The 20,746-nt window shown below is 38.0% G+C and overlaps 1 protein-coding gene and 2 long non-coding RNA genes across 4 annotated transcripts; 1 reads left to right on the forward strand and 2 right to left on the reverse strand.

The window, feature by feature from the left end:
- Positions 1-142: 142 nt before the first annotated feature.
- Positions 143-3,627, reverse strand: LOC108001488 (insulin-like growth factor-binding protein complex acid labile subunit). The gene is made up of 6 exons (XM_017062506.2): positions 3,179-3,627; positions 2,542-2,848; positions 2,232-2,460; positions 1,540-2,135; positions 1,038-1,437; positions 143-824 (listed from the first exon to the last, which is right to left on the reverse strand). The coding sequence occupies exons 1-6, from the start codon at positions 3,350-3,352 to the stop codon at positions 221-223; spliced, it is 2,310 nt and encodes a 769-aa protein (XP_016917995.1). The 5' UTR covers positions 3,353-3,627; the 3' UTR covers positions 143-220.
- Positions 3,628-3,652: 25 nt separating this feature from the next.
- Positions 3,653-4,936, forward strand: LOC133666788 (uncharacterized). Of its 2 annotated transcripts, none has more exons than XR_009831443.1 (2): positions 3,653-4,622; positions 4,725-4,936. It is a non-coding gene; the product is annotated as an uncharacterized LOC133666788 (long non-coding RNA). The 2 variants fall into 2 exon arrangements; XR_009831442.1 differs by having other exon boundaries at positions 3,653-4,399.
- Positions 4,937-10,138: 5,202 nt separating this feature from the next.
- On the reverse strand, positions 10,139-13,014 carry LOC133666790 (uncharacterized). Its single transcript, XR_009831445.1, has 2 exons — positions 12,355-13,014; positions 10,139-11,297 (listed from the first exon to the last, which is right to left on the reverse strand). It is a non-coding gene; the product is annotated as an uncharacterized LOC133666790 (long non-coding RNA).
- Between the last annotated feature and the right edge of the window lie 7,732 nt (positions 13,015-20,746).

Below are 20,746 nucleotides of genomic sequence, written 5' to 3' on the forward strand. Positions count from 1 at the left end.
ATAATTAAAAAAAAAAAAATAGAGAAAAGTGGAATGCGAAATGTTTGATATACACGCGATACAAAAATATTAAATATTTATCAAAGTTGTTATTACTGAATTAAATTTTTTTCTTTTTTCGTGCTTAAACTAATAACGATGATTTTGAAAAACTATTAAATTTATTAAAAATATAAAATTGTCAATAACAATCTTAAAAAAAATTTTCGCTAATAAGGAATTAATCAGTAGAGAAATCGGACTCTATCGTGGATTTTCTGAAACGGGTTCTCGGCTCTTCTGGAAGCTCCCTGATCCATTTACGCATATCGACTATTTTCGAGTATTCATCATCGGTCGATTCGTTGTCCGTGTAAACTGTCGATTTTTGTCTTCTTTTTCTCGGTGTTTGCGGTTTGGCTCGAATTCTTCCGCTTCCCGATTCCACTGAATCGCTTATCACGCTCTGCCTTCTCGCTCTACGCGTTGCGTACACTCTGGAATTTCTTTGACTCGATGATAAAGTGGTCGCGTTGTTATCGGTCGAGTTGTTCCTTTCCCTCCTGAGTCTCTCCTGTCGCCGCTCTCCCCTTCTCAGTAAATCGTTCTCGCTTTGAATTCTCTTCGATCTCCTCCCTCTTCTCTGTTTGTTCCTTATGTTATCGACGGAGCCCACGACGGAAAACGTTCTTGTCGAAATATTGTCCAAATTGTCCAAAGATTGAGTCAATCTCGGCATCTGTACCGCTTCTTCGTAACTGGGTGGTTCTATCAATTCAAGAGGATTGATTCTTGGTTCTGGTCGATGTTCAACGATTTCTTGTACCGTAACTTGCGTTTGATTCCTGTCAAAAGTGAGGTTTTTCTGAATTTGCATCCTAGATTAATTACCTATCGAGATAAGGCAGATTCATTCATCATATATAGATAATATAGGAATCTGTCTTAATGATGTGGTAACATAGGAATCTGAAGTAAATCGATCTGTTAATTTACGTTACGTATTTTCGAACGAGAAAAACCGTGAAAAACCATTCTTAATGGAAATTATCTCTTACCTCGTTTGTCTCAATAAACTAAGGTTTTCCAATCGTCGTCTTTGCTCCATAGCCCTTCTTTTTATCTTTATCATGTGTCTAATGGACACGAAGCTACCGAATAGAACGATTAGCGAGAAAATAACGATTATCGCGAATCCCCACGAGTTCTCCTTGTTGTAATCAAGTGGTTTGTGCCATTCGTCGAAACAAGCGATCAGCCAGCTATAACCGGACACGTTCGACGGACTTTGACAAATTAAAATTTGTTTAAAAATTTTTGGTGGTTCCGTCAAGTAATTATACATAAAGAACAATTTGTCGCAATCGCAATGCCATGGATTATCCTCCAAATATACAATATCCAAATTTGGATTGTTTCGAAAGATTTCTGGATCTGGCACCTCTGTCAATCGATTTCCTAAAAATTATATATACATATATGTATATATAAACGTTAGAATTATTAAATTCGGTCGGAAACGAATTAAAATTAACAAATTGGAAAAGAAAAACGATTAACCTGATAAATCGATGCTCCTAAGCTGCGGCAAGTGGAGAAAAGTGTCATTCGCCAATTCGACTATCCTGTTCGCCCTTAGATCGAAATTCCTCAACATCGTCGATTTCAATCCGAACGGAATCTTTTGTATACGGTTATCGCTCAGATCGATGCTCTTCAATCTCGGCATATTGACGAATAAATTCTCGTTCAAACGGTTGATCAGATTCGACGACGCGTCCAATATCGTCACGGCCGAGGTGAGTTTCGGTAATTCGGAGAAAGCGTTGTACGACAAATTCAACGTTTTCAACTCGATGTTCTCGTGGAACGTGTACGGATGAACTTTTTCCAGATTGTTGGCCGACAGATCCAACGTTTGAAGCTTCACCAGTCCCTCGAACGTGCTCGCGGTCAACGTTTCGAGCCTGTTCCCGTTCAAATACAGGAAACCTAGCTGCCTGTTCTTCGCGAATATTCTATCGGGGAGTATCCGTATCGCGTTGCGGGTCAATCGGGCGTAAATCAACGAGGGAAACCCGTGGAGGCCCGGCCTGTCCAAGTTGCACCTCGACGCGTCCAGCTTCCTCAATTTCGGATGCGTCAACGTGGAATTTCTGAAATTTAAATCGCGATATTAAATAATCAGATTATCCATCGACCCGAAACAATTCCTATTCGATAACTTTTCAACTTTTCATAACGTTTCTTGCCTCGTGCTGTACACCAATGTTGGATTGTTGGAAAGCAGAAGCTCGTCAAGCTCTGGAAATCCATAGAGTGTATCGGGGCCCAAGTAGTTTAACTGGCAGTCGGACACGTCCAACTGCTTTAATTTCGGGCTCCACGTGTCGTGAATGGTTGTCAAAGGGTTTCCAGCGAGGGTGAGCATCGTCAGTTGTGGCAGCCCGTCCAGGGACGAGTTGTTCAATGCCCTTATTTCTTACAGAGGAGAGATTTTTCGGATTTTTAATTTTCAAAGGGGAAAAATTATATTTTAAGGAAGGAGATATATATATATACCGCATTGGCTTGCGTCCAGTGTCTCGAGGCTGCGGCTTATCAATCCGTCCAACGCCGACAACGGGTTCCTCGACAGGTAGAGAACCTTCAACGACGGCAACTGTCCCAACGATCTGATATCGGACGTCCCTTTTATAACGTTCCCGCTCAGATCCAATTCGCGCAAACTTTTCAACGAGCTTACGTCGTCCGGCAACGAGGTTATCCTGTTCCGAGCCAAATTCAAAATTTCCAACTCGACCAATCGGTTGATCTCGTCACCGGGGATTCTCGTCACCGCGTTCCCCGACAGATCCAATCTCGTTATCTGGGCAGATAATTAAATCAAATCAAATCAATCGGGTTTTTCCCCGGCACAACAATTGGTCGACTCGAACGGAACACATATTCTCCGTGTAATAATATTCGCTCTTCTCTACGAGGATGACTCATTCTCTCGTAGCTGCGTTTCTCAAACCGCGATAAAGAAATGTTCGATGTATCGATAGACACTCGAGGAAAAGAGAGAGGAAGAAAAACTTGCTTGGAAAAGAGAAACGAAATTTCAAAGTATCGATCATCTTCTAAAATTAATACATTCTTTTTCTTCTTCTTCTTCTTCTTTTCTATAGTCAACGAGAGAGAGATTGGCCCATACCAAGTCGCTCATATTCCCGGGGAACGCGTCCAGTCCTTGGCCCGCGCACATGACAGTTGATGGAATTTGGTCGAGATGGCACAAACACGTTGCAGGGCAATTGGTTTGGCACACGGCGATCGAGAATATCGCTATTAGACACGTGGCGAACGGGGTGAGGTCACGAGGCGGCATTATAGTCCGATCTTTCCCCGGTCCAACGTGATTTCCATGGAAATTTCCTCGGATATATTTCCCGCTCAAACGCGTCTCCACGAAATCGATGGTAATAACAACGTATTCTCGTCCATTGGGCGTCGGTCGTTCATTTTCTTTTTTTTTTTCTTTCTCATTCGTCTCAATCCCCTCCCTCCCTCTCTCTCTCTCTCTCTCTCTTTCAGGAAGAAAGATGGAAACGGTGAACGGGGCCAAACAACAGCGCGCGGAACTGCCCTGGAAACTACTGACTTAACTTATCTTTGATAAGTTAACGCTGGGCGATATCTGTCCGAGAGAGATAAGTCGTACGGCGTGGTGCTCTATTCGAGAGCATTATTCCCGCTGATAATGAGAAAAAATCGGGGGGAGGGAGGGGCATCGTCGATAAACGAGACACGCGTATTCTCGAGGAAAATTCTCGAGGATACGAGGCAGCGGTTGTTGTGCAATAACAATAACAACGGTGTTTTAGTTCTTTTTTTTTTTCTTATTTTTAAGGGGTGGGGGGAATAACGCCAAAAGTTCGAAGACGTTTGGAGAGAGAGTCACGGAATGTAAAACGAATGAACTTTGCTTCGAGGAGAGGGGGAAAGGGAGGGGGGAGTTTATTGTTGCTCGCGAGGCGGGAAGAATATACGGACGCGGGATGTTTGAACGTGTATGAAGATCAGCAAGTGGAAAGAATATCGAGAGAAAGAAATTTTAATTACGATATATAGATACGCGTAAGAAAAGTGTAAGTGCAATATTCGTGTAGAATTGTGTATCGATGTTTGGGGATGTTTGAAGATTACGAAGTGGAAAGAAACGATATGAGATGACGAAAAGTTACGGAAAACAGATTATATAATATGAATGTAATATAAAAAAATGTAATATTTGTATCGATGTTTGAGAATGTTTGTAGATCACCAAGTGGAAGGAATATCGCGAAGAGTTATAGAAAAGAAATTTTACAATGTAAATATTATGGTATGATATAAAGAATGTAATATTTGTATATACAGTTTGCCGATGTTTGAGGTTGTTTGAACATCAAAATGTGAAGGAAACGAAAGAAAATGTTACGCGCGATATAAATATGTAAAAAATGTAATATTCGCGTACAGTGTATTGATGTTTGAAGATGTTTGAAGATCACCAAGTGGAAGGAATATCGCGAGAAAAGAAATTTTACAATATAAATATAATTTTATGGTATGATGTAAAGAATGTAATATTTGTGTAAAGTTTGCCGATGTTTGAGGTTGTTTGAACATCAAAATGTGAAGGAAACGAAAGAAAATGTTACGCGCGATATAAATATGTAGAAAATGTAATATTTGTGTAAAGTTTGTCGATGTTTGAGGTTGTTTGAACATCATAAAATGCGTAGAAAACGAATGAAAATGTTACGCGCGATATAAATACGTAGAAAATGTAATATTCGCGTACAGTGTATCGATGTTTGAAGATGTTTGAAGCGAGTAAACGAAATGTTTTACCAAATACCAAATTCTGTACGTATGTATATATATATATATATATATTTTTTAAAAAACGCAATTTAAGATGAGAAAAGGATATAACTTTCTTTCTCCTTCTTCTTCTTTTCCTTTTTTTCTTTCCCCCTCAGCGAGACCGTTGGTGAATGGAAATTTGAATGGGCAGCCCAGCGGAAAATATAAGACATTAGATAAGTACCTCGAGCATCCGAAAAGCCGATATTGAGGCGGCCATCTCCGCGGTCTCTAAGTCTCTCTCGGCTGACCCATGCGGATATTTTCCCCTTTCCCCAACAACCCGCATTACAACCTTCTTCTTTTCTTTTCTTTTTTTCCTTTTTTTTTTTTTCTTTTATCGTTTCCTCGATCAGCCAGGGCGGCGTCCAACCTCTCTCTCCTGGACAGGGAATTACGTCGATAACCCGTGTTGTCACAAAGAATGTCCGTCGCGTGGCGGACATTGGGGACATTGGACGTTGGACGAATTCTTAGTAAAACAAAAAAAAAAAAAAAAGAAAAAATTGAAAAACCCTTTCCCCTTTTTCCTATAATAATTAGCATAGACAAACTGCTCGACTTGAATCGCGATAAAAAGCTAAAAGCTTTATCTCTTCGAAAAGTCGTATCGAGCAGTATTTATCGATTGCAATGCGTCAACGATGACGAATCAACGATTCAACGAGATAAGAAGATAATATTCGTATCTATCTATCTATCTACATGAAAATAAATTAAAAAAAGAAGGAGAAGAAAATTGGAAGAAAGAAATTTGGTTATCCGCGCAGGACTGCGTCTCTCTCTCTCTCTCTCTCTTTTTCACACGTCCGGTTGGTCCAATGGGGATGATAGGTCACACCCTCGGGAGGGTGCGAGCGGTTTAGCCAGCGCCGGCGCTTAGCCGCCGGCTTATCCAGTAGGGACAAGGACGCGCCACTTCTCTACCTGTTGATACTAAAACCAACCCCTTCGCAGAGATTTTGCAAATCCGGAGATTCCACGCCAGACGCTTGGTCACGCCCTCCAATCGCGTGATCCTCCTCGATCACGTCCATTTTTTTCTTTCTTCTCCTTTCTATCTCTCTCCCCTCTTGTCCATCCTTTTATTTATCCCTAGAGTGAGAGAGGGAGAGCAAGTTTCAAAGTTTTCCTCCTTTTTTTTTCAAACGTTTAATTTTTAAACCATTTTACCAGGGGATGTAATGGTATCGCGAGCAACGTTTGCACGCGTTTCGTTGGAATAACCAAAGTTAAACGAGAGGGGGTATGCACGTATATATTGGATGGCGGTTGTTGGAGAGTTTCTGCGTCGGTTTGACTATCGATTTTTCGTTTCGAATTTGTGAAATTTGTGCATTCGTCTATGTTATATATACAGAAAAATTGTCGTCAATTAACGCTCGCTTGAACGACGTATCTCGAAGAAAGGGATCTTCTCGAACGAAATCACGATTTAAAAAGCCGATATTCCTCAGATCGATTCCGCTCGAATCTTCTCCAAGATTAAATAAACGTGTGCAAAAGAAAGACTGAAAACAATTCCATTACTCAACTTTCAATAATCACCACTCTCTCTCTATATACATATATATAAACTATAATAATCACCTTAATCAGAAAAAAAAATCATTACCATTCCACGTATACACGAATATATACGCGAAACTATCGAGGCCAAACACGGCTCCCTCGAGAACATTACACGCCGTCTACTCTATCTCGAACAGAGGCTAGATTCTGTCCTCTGCTCTCATATTCCTCTTACGTGTACGTATATCCCTCTCTCTCTCACTCTCCCTATATATACATGTATATATATATATTTTTAACGCCTTCATTTCCGGCCACGTTGGGACACCGGAAATAGCGGGACGATACCTCGCGGTGTTTCAGGTATTGATCAGTTCGAGGACCCGGGTACCACCCACCCCGGCCAGGAGGAGGGTGGTTGCACCCCTCTGCAGGCTTCGACCCTGTACCAACCCCCTCCACTCTACCCTCACCACCGGGTACCAAGGTAGCTCGTGACGCCCCCACGCGCCCCCTCCTCTCGCCCAACTGCCCTCTCCACCCCTCCCCTCCAACCCCCCTCCTTCCTTCCACGGATACCAGACCATCGAAGACGAATCTTTAGATATCGCTGTCGTCGTCGTCGTCGTCGTCGTCTCGGATCTCCTCGGGTTACGCTTCACTAGCCTCCTCTTCGGAAATAAAACGGGGGCGAGGTTTGCATTGGTATCGTTTGCACGGCTACGTTGAGAAGTGGAGGAGGAGGAGGAGGAGGAAGAAGAAAAGGAAGGAGAGAAGAGGAAGAGGAGGAAGAAGATGTTTCGGGATTTATTCCTTAGTCGAGATACTTTGCTGCTACCATCGTTTAATTGGAAATAAGGCCTGTGATGTGGAGTTTTTTTTTTTTCTTTGTTTTTTATTTAGAATTGGAGGAGGATATTTTTGGAGATGTCATTTCTTTTTTTTTTTTTTTTGAGATGAGTTTAGTTGGAACGATGAAGATGTGGAGTTTGGGTTTTCTTTTTAGAATTGGAGGAGGATATTTTTGGAAGTTTAATTATTGTGATTAATTTGATATAGGGATGTGGAGTTTGGATTCTAGAATAAGAGGAGGATATTTTTAGAGATCTGATTTTATCTTTTTGAGGTTAGTTGGAATGATAAAGATGTGGAGTTTGGGTTTTCTTTTTAGAATTGGAGGAGGATGTTCTTGGAGATCTGATTAATTGGAGGAGGATATTTTTGGAAGTTTAATTATTGTGATTAATTTGATATAGGGATGTGGAGTTTGGATTCTAGAATAAGAGGAGGATATTTTTAGAGATCTGATTTTTCTTTTTGAGGTTAGTTGGAATGATAAAGATGTGGAGTTTGGATTCTAGAATAAGAGGAGGATATTTTTAGAGATCTGATTAATTGGAAATAAGGATGTGAAGTTTGTTTTCAATAGGAGGAGAATATTTTTGAAGATTTGATTAATTTCATATAACGATGGAGTTTGGTTTCTAGAATTGGAGGAGGATATTTTTTCTGATTAATTATGGATGTTTAATTGGATGTGAAGTTTGTTTTTCAATAGTAGAAGGATATTTTTGGAAGTTTAATTGTTGTTTAATTGATTAATTTCATATAAAGATGTGGAGTTTGGTTTCTAGAATTGGAGGAGGATATTTTTGAAGATGTGATTAATTGGATGTGAAGTTTGTTTTCAATAGGAGGAGGATATTTTTGAAGATGTGATTAATTGGATGTGAAGTTTGTTTTCAATAGGAGGAGGATATTTTTGGAAGTTTAATTGTTGTGATTAATTGAAAATAAAAACAGTTTGGATTCTAAAATTGGAGAAAGATATTTTTGGAGATATAATTTTTTCTTTTTGAGTTGAGTTTAGTTGGAATGATAAAAATGTAGAGTTTTTTGTTTTTTTTTCTATAGAATTGGAGGAGCATAGTTTTGGAGATTGATTGGAAATAAAAATGTAGAGTTTTTAATTGGAGGAGAAGGATATTTTTGAAGATTGAATTAATTGGAAACAGGGATGTGAAGTTTGTTTTCAATAGGAGAAGGATATTTTTGAAAGTTTAATTGTTGTGATTGATAAGGATATTTGTTTTTTTAGATTCATTGATGTTGTGTTTTGATTGAAAATAAAAACACAGAGTCTGGTTTCTAGAAATAGAAGAGGATATTTTTGGAGATTCGATTAATTGGAAATAAAAATGTGAAGTTTTTAATTAGAGAAGAATATTTATGGATGTTTAATTATTAATTTGAAATAAACGATACGGAGCTTTGTTTTTTAAATTCGATTAATATTATGATTAATCGGAACTAAGAATATGGAATTCGGTTTAATCAAAAATAAAGAAGAATTGGAAATAAATATATAAAATTTTCGAATCGAAGAAGATTTCGATTTCATTCAATAAGAATAAAATAATAATTCACCTTGAAATTTTCCTTAATCAACTTAAACATATTCAGTCTTCCACAACGCTTTATATTATACCTCACATATTTCCTATCCTTTTATTCCTTTTATTACTCCCTAAATCCATTCAAATTTTACCTAAGAACAACGTATATCAAAGATCACACTGGACTAAACTACCCCACTTTCTGATCAAACAACAAACGTTTTCATAACTCTGCATAACCATCCAATCCATCTGATCCTGCTACATCAATCCATCCTTTTGCATTCAAAATCCTCAAGTTAATCCGATCCGAAACCTTGCCAGATGTAGAATATAAATGTAGAATATAAAAAAGAGAAATTTACATCGAAACAAATTGTCAAATCGCAATTCGAGTAGAGAGCGAAGTAGCAGGAGCGTTGATCGAGAGGACAAAGCGAGAGGTGCGAATCCACGCGTGGAATCGTGATGCGGCGATGCGGAAAGACGACGACAAACCGGGTGGATTCGATTCAGACGCATGCCAGAGCAATTACGGGTGCACGTCTCACTCAGAGAGACGTCTTCTTTTACTCGACCCCTTACAAGGCATAAAATGTAGCGGTTGGGGGAGGGGGTGGAGTTCCGCCTTTGTACAGACTCGCGGTGGCGTTGAAGCCGACAAAAGATAAGCCGTTATTTATAACCGGGCTTAAGGGGCTACCACAGGGGGTGGTTTTTACGGAAAATAAAATAACTCTGCAACTCTCCGCCGATCCAAAGTGTTTAAATCAACCGTTGTTCCTTATTTTTCTTCTTCTTTTTTTTTTTTAATTTTTCGTCCCGGTTGGAAAATTGAAAATTGCACGTAAATTTGGACGTGATATTTTCTTTAGGGAAATTATTTTTTCGTGAAAGATTTATATTCCTATTGGAATTCTATCGGAAGAATTATTTTTCTCACCTCTGACATTTATAATATACATTTCAAATATACAGTAATTGCAAGAATTTTGGTTAAAAGCTTTCTTTTTTCGCATATTTTATATCCTATATTATTTGTTAAGATGGATAGAAAATTAAAAACATTTTCTTGGGTCGAAATTATTATTTCGAAAGTTTTTCTTTATTCAAGAGTTACATCGAATTTCCATTCTGAAAATCATTTTTCTCGTCTCTGATATTTACGTTACAAATGTATAGAATTAATTTCAAGAGTTGTGTTTTGATTAAAAGAAATCTTTCGAATTCTCTTTCCACATATTCGAAACGTATTTTATACTTGTACTAATTAAGATGTTCGATAGAGTCGGAAAATTGAACGTACAAGTCAGATATTCAAACATTTTCTAACCTCAAAATTATTTTTTCGAGACTCGCGACTTACATCGAATTTCCATTCCAGAAGAATTATTTTTCTCGCCTCTGACATTTACAATTTATACTTCAAATATACAGTAATTGCAAGAATTGTTTTGATCAAAAGCTTTCGAATTCTTTTTCCACATATTTTATCCTATATTATATTTTATTATGTCTAAGATATATTATATATAATGGAACATATATTGTATTTAAGATGATTAGAAAATTCAAACATTTTCCAACCTCAAAATTATTTTTTCGAGGCTCTCTACTTACATCGAATTTCCATTCCAGAAGAATTATTTTTCTACAATTTATATTTCAAATATACAGTAATTGCAAGATCCTATACTATACTATATTTTATTATATTTAAGATATATTATATATATAATGGAATATATATGGACTATATTTAAGATGGTTAGAAAATTCAAGCATTTTCTAACCTCAAAATTATTTTCGCGACTTACATCGAATTTCCATTCCATTCGAACAATTACTTTTCTCGCCTCTGACATTTACAATTTATACTTCAAATATACAGTAATTGCAAGAATTGTTTTGATCAAAACTTTCGAATTCTTTTTCCATGTATTTTAACCTATACTATATTTTATTACATTTAAGACATAACGGAACATATATTTAAAAATAGATTAGAAAAAGTAAAATTAGATATTCAAACGTTTTCTAACCTCGAAATTATTTTTCCACCGGTTTGCGACTAAGAAAGAGAGAGAAAGAGCGCTCGAAATCTCCCCTTCCTTCACACCTACGATCTTTAATCGCTCGCCTTCGAATAAGGATTTACATCTCGTCTGAGCGGAGAGAGAGCGAGAGAGACGTACGAAAGAGACGGGGGCGAGGGATGGATGGATAGATGGGTCGGTTTACGATTACAGACAATACGGAAACAGTCGAGGATCCAAGGCTCGCCTCTCTTTCTCCACCGTTTTGGGAGCATCGACAGATGTGCGCTGTATCAACCGTGTATTTTATCGACGTGCACGCGACGCGTAGATGCTTGGAGATGCTCAAACACACGGATGCGCACACAGCTCCTCCCTCGTGTTGTGTTGTTGTCGTTGTTGTTGTCGTCGTGCGCACGTCGCAACCTGATCCTCGCGGGGTCGTCACGAGGATGTCTCTGATCTCGTTAAAGACGCACTGAACCACGAATAACCGGCATCCATTCAAATATTATTAGCGAGATATCTATCTATCTATGTTTAAGTTAAGTTCCCGCCTCCTCGATAACGCTGTTATTGTTCGCGATTAACGAGCGGAACTTGCTATATATTCTTTCGATTTAGGCGGCTTTTTTCTTAGAATTTAATCGAATCCTCTTGTAGGTGAGTTTTTTTTTTATGATAGATAAAAAGATAATATATATATATATATATATTTTTCGATTTTGAGAATTTTTTCTTTAGGAGGATAATTTAATCAATGAATCTTTTGTAGATAAGTTTTTTTTTATGATAGGTAAAAAGATAATATAGATAATATATATATATATATATAAATGGTATATAATATAGTTATTTTTGAGGGGTTTCTTCTTTGAATTAATTGAGAATTAATTTAAGAATTTTTGCAGCTGAGTTTTTAAGTAAGATATACTGTATGCGTTATAATTCTTGGAATTAGTTTTGTATATTTGATGTATATGTCAGAATTGAGAAAAAAATAACGATTTTTTTTTTTATGGAAATTCAACGATTATATTGTATCGTCGAGCAACAGATATCAAGTGTCGATAAAATGTGATAATTTTTGTGTATTATAATTTTTTTAAATGAAATTTCGTTTTTAACTTCATTAAGCATAAAGTTTGATTATTTATTTCAACTCGGATTTGTTATTATTATTATTATTGTATTATTTAAATTAGTTAGGTAAAATCATCGAACGATCGAAAATTAAAATTTACCCTTAAATTTTGAAAATCGAATTCAAGAAAAAGTGAATAGCAAATTTTTACGTTTTAAGGAAGATATAAAAAGATTTGAATAAAGTAAATAACTTTGAATATCCAATCAAAATCAAAATGGCAAATTTTTACATTTTAAGGATATCGTTTCCAACACTCGACAGAGGGATACAGAGAGGCTCGAACAAGGCTTGACGCGATCGTATGCCTGTCATTTAAATTAAATCAAAATAACCGCCAAATCGTACGATCCTTAAAAAGTATCGAAATATAAAAAAAACAGAGGCAAACCTTCAATAAAACCGTTTTTCAACCATGCTCGATGCAAATTAACCACCCTTCGACGACGCACGATCATGTACGATTCTTGTGCGGATGCCGTTCCTCGAGGATGAGCGTATTTCAGTGGCGCTATCTGGGTGCCGGTGCCGCATCCAAATATGCTTAAAGAGTGGAAAAGATTGCAGGCAGGCAACATGCCAATCTTGCTCGATGCTTTTTATTGCCGCGATAAGCGGCTGTCCTGTCTGCCTCTCACCTCTCTTCCCCCTCCCCATCGCCGCTCCCCCCACCTCTCTCCACGCAACGAGGAAAATAGCGGGCGAAACGAATGCCACCAGCGTAATCTTTACTTCTGTACTTCTCACCTCCTTAATGGACGTCCCCCCGCCTTTCTTCCCCCACCCTCGCGAGAGAAAATACGCGCACACCGTATTTTTCGATCTGTGTCGAGACATTTGACACCGACCGCTTTTCTTTTATGGCGCGAAAGAGGAGGAGAAACGAGATAAACGATTGGCTATTCGGATAAAGGTGGATGGAGATTCAGATCTCAGAAAGATTCGGAAGAATCGAAGGATGTTAATCGATTGATATTTTTTTTTGAAAACGTGAGTGAAACGTGTATTTTTGTAACGATGATTTTTTTTTTAATTTAATTTAATTTCAATATCTTGGTGCGATGGGGAAAAATGGTGACAGAAATTGAAGAATTTTTTTGGCTATTGATTATTGACGATAAATTGTGTAATAATAATTTTATATTCGAATCGCTGATCGTTTTTTGAATTTTGTATAACGCATGCGTTTTAATTTACATAATTTTGATGCTACGGAATTATAATGTATCGAAAGAGAAGATCATATCGAAAATGTAAAATTTTAAATTTAATTGCCAATAAATATTTAAAATTATACGCGTATTACGGTTACAATAAAATGAGAAAGATGTATTTTGTATATATAAAATATTGTTTGCGCGCGAATGGAAATTCGATGGATCGGCTCCCACGTTAAAGCCTTCCTATAATGAGCCAATCAGGACGTTTAGCGATTAAGTTCGCGCCGCAAAACTTAGCTCGGAGAACCTCGACAGTTTCTTCGAAACTTTGCAAACTTTGATCCATCCCGCCCCCTATATTATAAATCCTCCCACCACAAGTTTTTAACTTTCTTCCTTCTTCAGATAAGGTAATCAAGCTTGCCTGTCATTTAACCAAAGCAGTATTAGAATGTACCTACTTCGTATCAGTACTTTCGCAACAACCTCAAATTTATTCTCAACGTAAAGAGATTGTATCTTTACTTTAATCACGCTACCACGCTCTTGTGCATTGAAACTCGGTCGCGCCTACGCGTAGGCAACCAGTCCGACCCCTACGCTCCGCGCGAATGCATACGCAACGGCGCATTTCAATTTTATCGCGAGTAGATTTCGTTTTTTAACATGTTCGATCCGCGAGAAAATATCAATCTATAATTATTCGAAATCTTTCTTTCTAAATATCTCGAGGATTAAAGCTGGAAATTTTAATACATAGATACTGTAGAGACATATAGTTCCTTTCCCCCCCGACAACAGTTACATCAATTTTATCGATCATCGATAAAGAAAACGCGCCATCGGTGTGAAATTAAACTAACTCCAATGCAAAAGCCGTGCGTTCTTAATTATCCCCGATAACGTTATTCGCTGTTCTTCGATTTTTTTTCTCATTTATCAATCAAATGATTGATTTACTTTTTTCTCGGAATCTACGTATTACTTCGAACAGAAACAGCAAATTATATTATATCTCATTAACGATCGTGTTTCTCCACGTTTAAGCCTCATCCCATCAATACACGTAACAACAATACGAAACTTGGAAAACTTTTTTCATTCTCATTCAATCCTCGAACGAAGAGAAACTCATACGTAAAATTGGACTCGATAAAATTCATTTCCTCAAACAACGTGAGAGAAAGAGAGGAAGAAAGAACGAAAGGAAAAAATGAACGAATCCGTGAAGTTTATCCGTTCGATCGAAGGAATACGAAGGATTAGATACGCATTTTCGGAGGCGGCAGTTATTTTCAATTACCCTTCGACCCCTTTCGAAGCTCCGCCGCCACCTCCCCCCACTCTCCTTCGAAGGTGGCCCGCTCAGGGCCGTATAATGTATGCGAGATAAAGAGGCGGCGGCGTAGACTAAGATATTACAGAGAAATGGTATAAGGATGTGGATGGGGGTGGTAGTTGGGATGCTGGCAAGGGGAAAGGGGTAGCCATAACTTATCGCAGATTTAAGGCTCTTAGACTTAAGGGACTCTAATAATAATATAGCGCCATTTCGCGCCACCGTTATATGGAATTCTGGTATATTTTAGTGTATGTGGAGGGGGGGGGGGTGCGATTTAAAACATATATATAAACACGATTGAAATAAATGTCGAACGATGTTATATTCGATACGAATCTGGAGGGGGGATGAGAGGGACAAGGATCCTTTAAGACCCTCTATTCGACAAAATCGTTCAACGAAATCGTTCGATATTATAAAAAAATTTTTCTAAAATCAGCAGGACGATCGAATTCGATATTACGAAAAAACTTGTTCAAATTATTCTCTAAGATCCCTGGTTCGGCAGGATCTTTATCAATTCGGGATAATAAAAAATAAAAAGAATTAAATCTCTTGGATTAAGATAATCGTTGTAAAAAGGATTCTTCATTTGGCAAATATTTCACTAAAAAAGTCTCTCTAAAATCTTCTAAAAATTCCCATCGTCTAGCATGATTCATTCGACATTAAAAAAAAAAAAAGAAAGAAATTCAAATTTCTTCGAGAATTAGAATAAAACGGAGGAAAAATATCTTGGAAATATCTTCGAGATCCATCGGCGCGCCGTTCGTCCCGTTCGACGTCTGCCCCTCCACCTCCCCCCTCCTCCTCGAGAAAAGGAGGAGGAGGTTTGCGGCGAGAAGATAAAAGCATCGCGATGGAAAACGTTGCGCGAAACGTATATATACGCGTGTAAGCTTGAAGGGTGGTTTATGTATCGCGGGGCAAAGATATCCGATGATTTAGCTGCGGTCCCGAGGCCGTTCCGTGGAGAGCGCTCGGCCTCGCGCCACCGCACTGTCTTTCTTATCTCGCGGCCGGCCGCAGTAACCGCGCTGTAATCTTTTATTAATTCGCCGACTTATGAAATTTATCGCCGCTTTTGTTTACGCCGTCTTTCCTCCTACCTCGAACCCCTCTTTCGTATTATCTTTCTTCCCCCTCTCCTTCCAAAAAACCTAACAACTCGTCTCGAATTCTCTCGTTAGAAAAATTAATTTTTCTTCCGTCTTTCGAACGTACAGTGTTTCTTCCTTCTGTGCGAGAGAAGGAGAAGGATGCATATATATATATATATATAGTTTGTGACCAGCGAGATTTCCAGTATTTACTTATTATTACTAAGATAAGACACGTTGCGCGGACAAATATTATATCCGGGTCCGGGCTATTAATTGGCAAGCAGGACACTTTGATAGACGAGGTTTCGGGGAGGGGGGAGGAGGGGGGAAGAGCGAAAGCTTCGCTTTGATGTCGAGGACGCGGTCCATTTCGTAGCTGGAAAGCTCAATTAATTAAGCAACCGGTGGAAGAGGGGAGGAACTTACGTGTCCGAGAGTTTCAAGACTTGCTATCCTTGGAAAGTGCGATTATCTTGTTCGATTTCTTCGTTTCGTAAAATAATAATCGAAACGTGGTTTTTCGATACGTATTGAGAATTTATCTTAAACGAAGATCAAATATCGAGCAGATATTCCATTCTATTTCTTCGTTTCCCTGTAAGTAATAACCAAGGAGGAATATCGAAATTTAGTCTTTTGATACCGTTTCGATACTTCCCTGTAAATAATAACCAAAAATGAATCGTTCCTTTTTTTAATATCATATTACATTATATATAGACAGACGAAAATTGATTATTGTAAGGCTTCTCGCTACGTTCTCCTTCGAATTCTTGAGTCCCAATGCCACGATTCTGAAATTTGTCGAATGAAATCGAGAACTTTAGAAGAGGAGGGGAAAAGACAAGGGAAAGAAGAAGAGAAGAAGGAGGGGGGGAAGAAATGGAAGTCGATGACGGTGGAAAAGAAAAGAGGCGAAGGTACAGAGAGAGGCGGCCCACCAGAGGCGGTGATCTATGGTGGGATTACCGGTGGCGGTATTTCTTCATAACCGTTTCTCCGGGTTCCGCTTCTCTTTTCTCTCCTCCTCGTCGTTCCGACGACCGATGGTGGCCGCGATCCGCAACGTCTTTCCTTCCTCCGCTCTGCCTGCGTCTCCCCAGCCGATTCTACCCTCCCCTCGCGCCCACCTCGTGGGGGGTTGTATCTTAATAACATTCATGAGCTCAGATATACCCGCCAGATTTATTGCTCTGACACCCGCGGATTCGAGCGACCATCCTCCCCTTCCAACGCATCTTTCCAACCCCCCGCCTCCCCCTTTTCTCTTTCCTCTCTCTTTCCTTTCGAAATCTTCGAGTCTTTCTGTTTCTCTCTTTCCCACGATTCGTTTCCATTTCATTTCTTGGGAAATTTTGGGGATGCTTTCTAAAAATCTTTCCCTTTCTCTCCATTCTCCCTTTTCTTCCTTTTATTCCAGTTTATTTCTTAGGAAATTTTGCTTCCTTGGGAATGGGTTTATTTCTTCTCCTCTTTCTAAAAATATTTATCTTTTTCTCGATTCTTTCTTTTCTTCCTTTTATTCCAATTTATTTCTTATTAATTATTTATTTCTTATTTCTTATTTCTTTTATTCTTAAATTTTGCTCGGGGATGGATTTATTTCTTCTCCTTTTTCTAGAAATCTTCCTCTTTCTTTCTTCTCCTCTTTCTCCTCCTTGAAAATTTTCGCACCTCTCTTTCTTCCACGATTCTTTCCTTTGTTTCTATCTTATTTCTTAGGAAATTTTGCTTCTAGAAATCTTTCTAGAAATCCTCTTTCTAGAAATCTTCCTCTTTCTCTCTTTTCCACGATTCTTTCCTTCGTTTCCATTTCATTTCTTGGGAAATTTTGGGGATCCTCTTTCTAAAAATCTTTCTCTTTCTCTCGATTCTCCCTTTTTTTCCTTTTATTCCAGTTTATTTCCTAGGAAATTTTGCTTCCTTGGGAATGGATTTATTTCTTCTCCTCTTTCTCCTCCTTCCTTTGGAAATCTTCTTTCCTTCTCTCTCTCGATTCCTTCCCTTTTCATTTCTTAGAAAATTTTGCTTTCTTAGGGATGCATCCTCTTCTCCTCTTTCTAAAAATCTTTCTCTTTGTCTCGATTCTTCCTTTTCTTCCTTTTATTCCAATTTATTTCTTATTAACTTTTATTCTTGTATAAATTTTGCTCTGGGATGGATTTATTTCTTCTCCTCTTTCTAGAAATCTTTCTCTTTCTTTCTTCTCCTCTTTCTCCTCCATCCTTTGAAAATCTTCCTCTCTCTCTTCCACGATTCTTTCCTTCGTTTCCATTTTATTTCTTAGAAAATTTTCCTTCCTTAGAGATGGATCTTCTTCTCCTCCTTCTCTAAAAATATTTTCTTTTCTCTTGGCCCATCTCCATTTCTTCGTTCTTTTTGTTCTTCTCCTTCTTTGGATTCCTCCATTCGAATATTTACACAGGTAATATAGGGGGAGGTGGGGGGTTAACGATGATTATTTCGAGTGGAACGTTTCACGAACGAATCGATTGTAAATCGAGGTTGCATTCAAGGTGGTGTGTATATAGGGGCAGCGGTGGAAGGAAGGTGGGAAGGTAGCGCGTAATATACAGGGAGCCATAAATATCGGAGCGCGCCACCCGTCGACGGCCTCCGCCAAGAAGCGGCGGTTGGGGAGGGGAGAGGTGGATGGAGGGTAGCTCCACGAGAGAGTCAATTGATAAACGGATGAAAGGAGAGCCGTCTTTAGTTTTGTTCCGTTGCACGGCAACGATAGCCAAAAATGTTCGATTCGATGATTAGAGATTCGAGGAATAATTGAAAAAGTTTATTAAGCGAACGTTTTATTTATTTATAATTATGAAATGACGTTATTTTAAATTATCATTTAACAGGAATTTTGTTAGATTCAATTATTTTTTAATTTTAAGTGGATTGTTAAATAATTTCTTTTTATTTGCAATTTTAATATTAAATAATAATAACGAAACGTATATTTATAGTGATTAATAAATTAGCAGCTGTTAATAATGAAATTATTAAGTGTAACGACGAGCCTGACGAGGTTTATAAAAGTGATAAAACGAAGAAATATTATTTCGTTATATTCGTGATTAAATAATAACGGGATTATAGGAACGATGAAGAAAAACATAAATAAAAAAGTACAGACTTGTACATCAACTATGTTCCTAATTGAATAATCCTGAAAAAATGTACAATTTATATCAACAACGTTGCATTCCTAATTAAACGATAAATCGAAGAATAATAAAAATGAAGGGAAGGAAGAAAAATATTGAATTACATAAAAATAAAAATTGAATAACGAATTAAGCAACGCCAATCAACGAAATAAGAACGTTAATTTCATAATTGAATGATAAAAATGGAAGGAAGAAAGGAAATGAATAAAAAAGAGAATACGATTCTTATAAATATATTGTAAATCAAAACCACGTTTCTAATTAAACAACGATGAAAAGTGCAATTCAATATCAACCACATTCGCAGTTAAGTAAATAACAAAAAAGTAAAATTAAATAATACGAATCGACGCAAAAATTATAACGAAATAAGAATGATATAAATGCCGAAGAAACGCGTACAATTTGTATCAACTACAACGTTAATAAGAATGATAAAAATGAAAGGAAGAAAAATATAATATTAAATAAAAAAAACTATACGTTCTTCACTTAAAAATAACGTCTGATTATAACCAATATAAAGAAAACATATATATATATATATATCCGAATTTATCGAAATCTCCAAAATCGTTCCAATTTCAAAAACCTGCGAATCCTTTCTAGCTAGTTAGCTTTACCGATTATTAGTAACGTCGCTCGTGGCGCGCCTCTATCCCCTCCCCTTCCACCTCCCCCCACCCGTTACACTCACTCGGCCGCCGAGGCGTTTGTACGCGTGATCGCGCGGTCGTGTAGGAGTAGTATAAGCTTCTTCTCCGGTGTTGCTGCGCAAGGCAATACAGATTTATGTAAGTATTTAGCACGGGCTCTTTGCTTTATCACGAGTCGGCCAGCCAAGACATCGCTTCCAATCCCCAGAACGCCCGCCCAACCGCTTTGACCGCTTTGACCGAAAATTTTCAATTATTTTTCCATCCTCCTCGAAGTCGCCCTCCCTTTCCCTCCGGGGACTTCGACTCCCCACTCCTTCTTTTTTCTTCGCCCCCCTCCCCGATCATCGTCTCTTCCCTGGCTCGATCCAATCTCTCGATACTCTTTTCGTTCGTGCGTTTATTTATATGTATATGCGAGAGGAATAATAGCGGGGATAAGGGGAAGATAAAGAAATATTTGCGAAAGTTTTTGGAATTTTTGTCTCGAAAAGCTGACGTATCGAATTATATTTCCAATTAACGGAATCTTTTGATGAAAGTACAAAGAAGAAGCAGTGATAAAAGTATCCTTAACAGGTTTAATAAAAATAATCATATGAAAATTTCTTATATTTTCTCTAAGTAGTTAAACGTTTAAGGGGATCCGAGTTGAACGTTCGAATCGAGAGTTTTCAAAAATAAACAAGATTAACAATTAATTGAAAATCTCTTATACATTTCATCCTAATAATAATTCAAATTTAAACGTTTGAAGGATCCAATGTTCGAATCGCACGAAAAACGAATCACATTTTTAATCGTGAAAATTTCTTATACACTCCCTAAATAATTAAACGTTCGAGGGGATCGAAGTCGAACGTTCGCCGTAAGAAAATGTTCGAATCGAGGGATTCCGGTTGAAGATATATCCCTTATATAAGCTTGGCCCGTGATTACGCGTCTTGTTACCGTTTCCCTCGGCAAGGATACGCGTGTATCGGATCAAAAAGACACGGTCGTGTGTCAAGAGAGGAAACGGTTTCTGTTTGGCCAATCACGAGACGGTAAAAGCTATTGGCATCGTATCAACCACCCCACCGTCCGAATCCTCGTCGGCGTCCGTTCTCTGACGAAGGAGGAGGAGGAGGAGGAGGAACATCCTTAAGCTGTATGGAATTCCCGCTGATCCTCGGATGAAATATCAACTAATCAGCATTCTACTCTCATATCTGAAATTCATAATTTATCAAATTTTTCATTCGAGATGCGTTCATTCTCTCGTTCGATTCTATTTTTTTTTTTATTTTTTGCAAAAAAATTAGAATTTTAAAAGGAGAATATATATTTTTGATTAGACTTTAGAAAATTAA

Source organism: Apis cerana, linkage group LG10 (assembly GCF_029169275.1).
Source record: "Apis cerana isolate GH-2021 linkage group LG10, AcerK_1.0, whole genome shotgun sequence".
NCBI classification, from domain to species: Eukaryota; Metazoa; Arthropoda; class Insecta; order Hymenoptera; family Apidae; genus Apis; species Apis cerana.

Coding starts and splice junctions, on each gene's coding strand:
- LOC108001488 (XM_017062506.2), bottom strand. CDS start 3,352: ATGCCGCCTCGTGACCTCACCCCGTTCGCCACGTGTCTAATAGCGATA. Junction 1,438..1,539: donor TAGGAGCATCGATTTATCAG/GTTAATCGTTTT, acceptor TATAATTTTTAG/GAAATCGATTGACAGAGGTG. Junction 825..1,037: donor AGTTTATTGAGACAAACGAG/GTAAGAGATAAT, acceptor CACTTTTGACAG/GAATCAAACGCAAGTTACGG.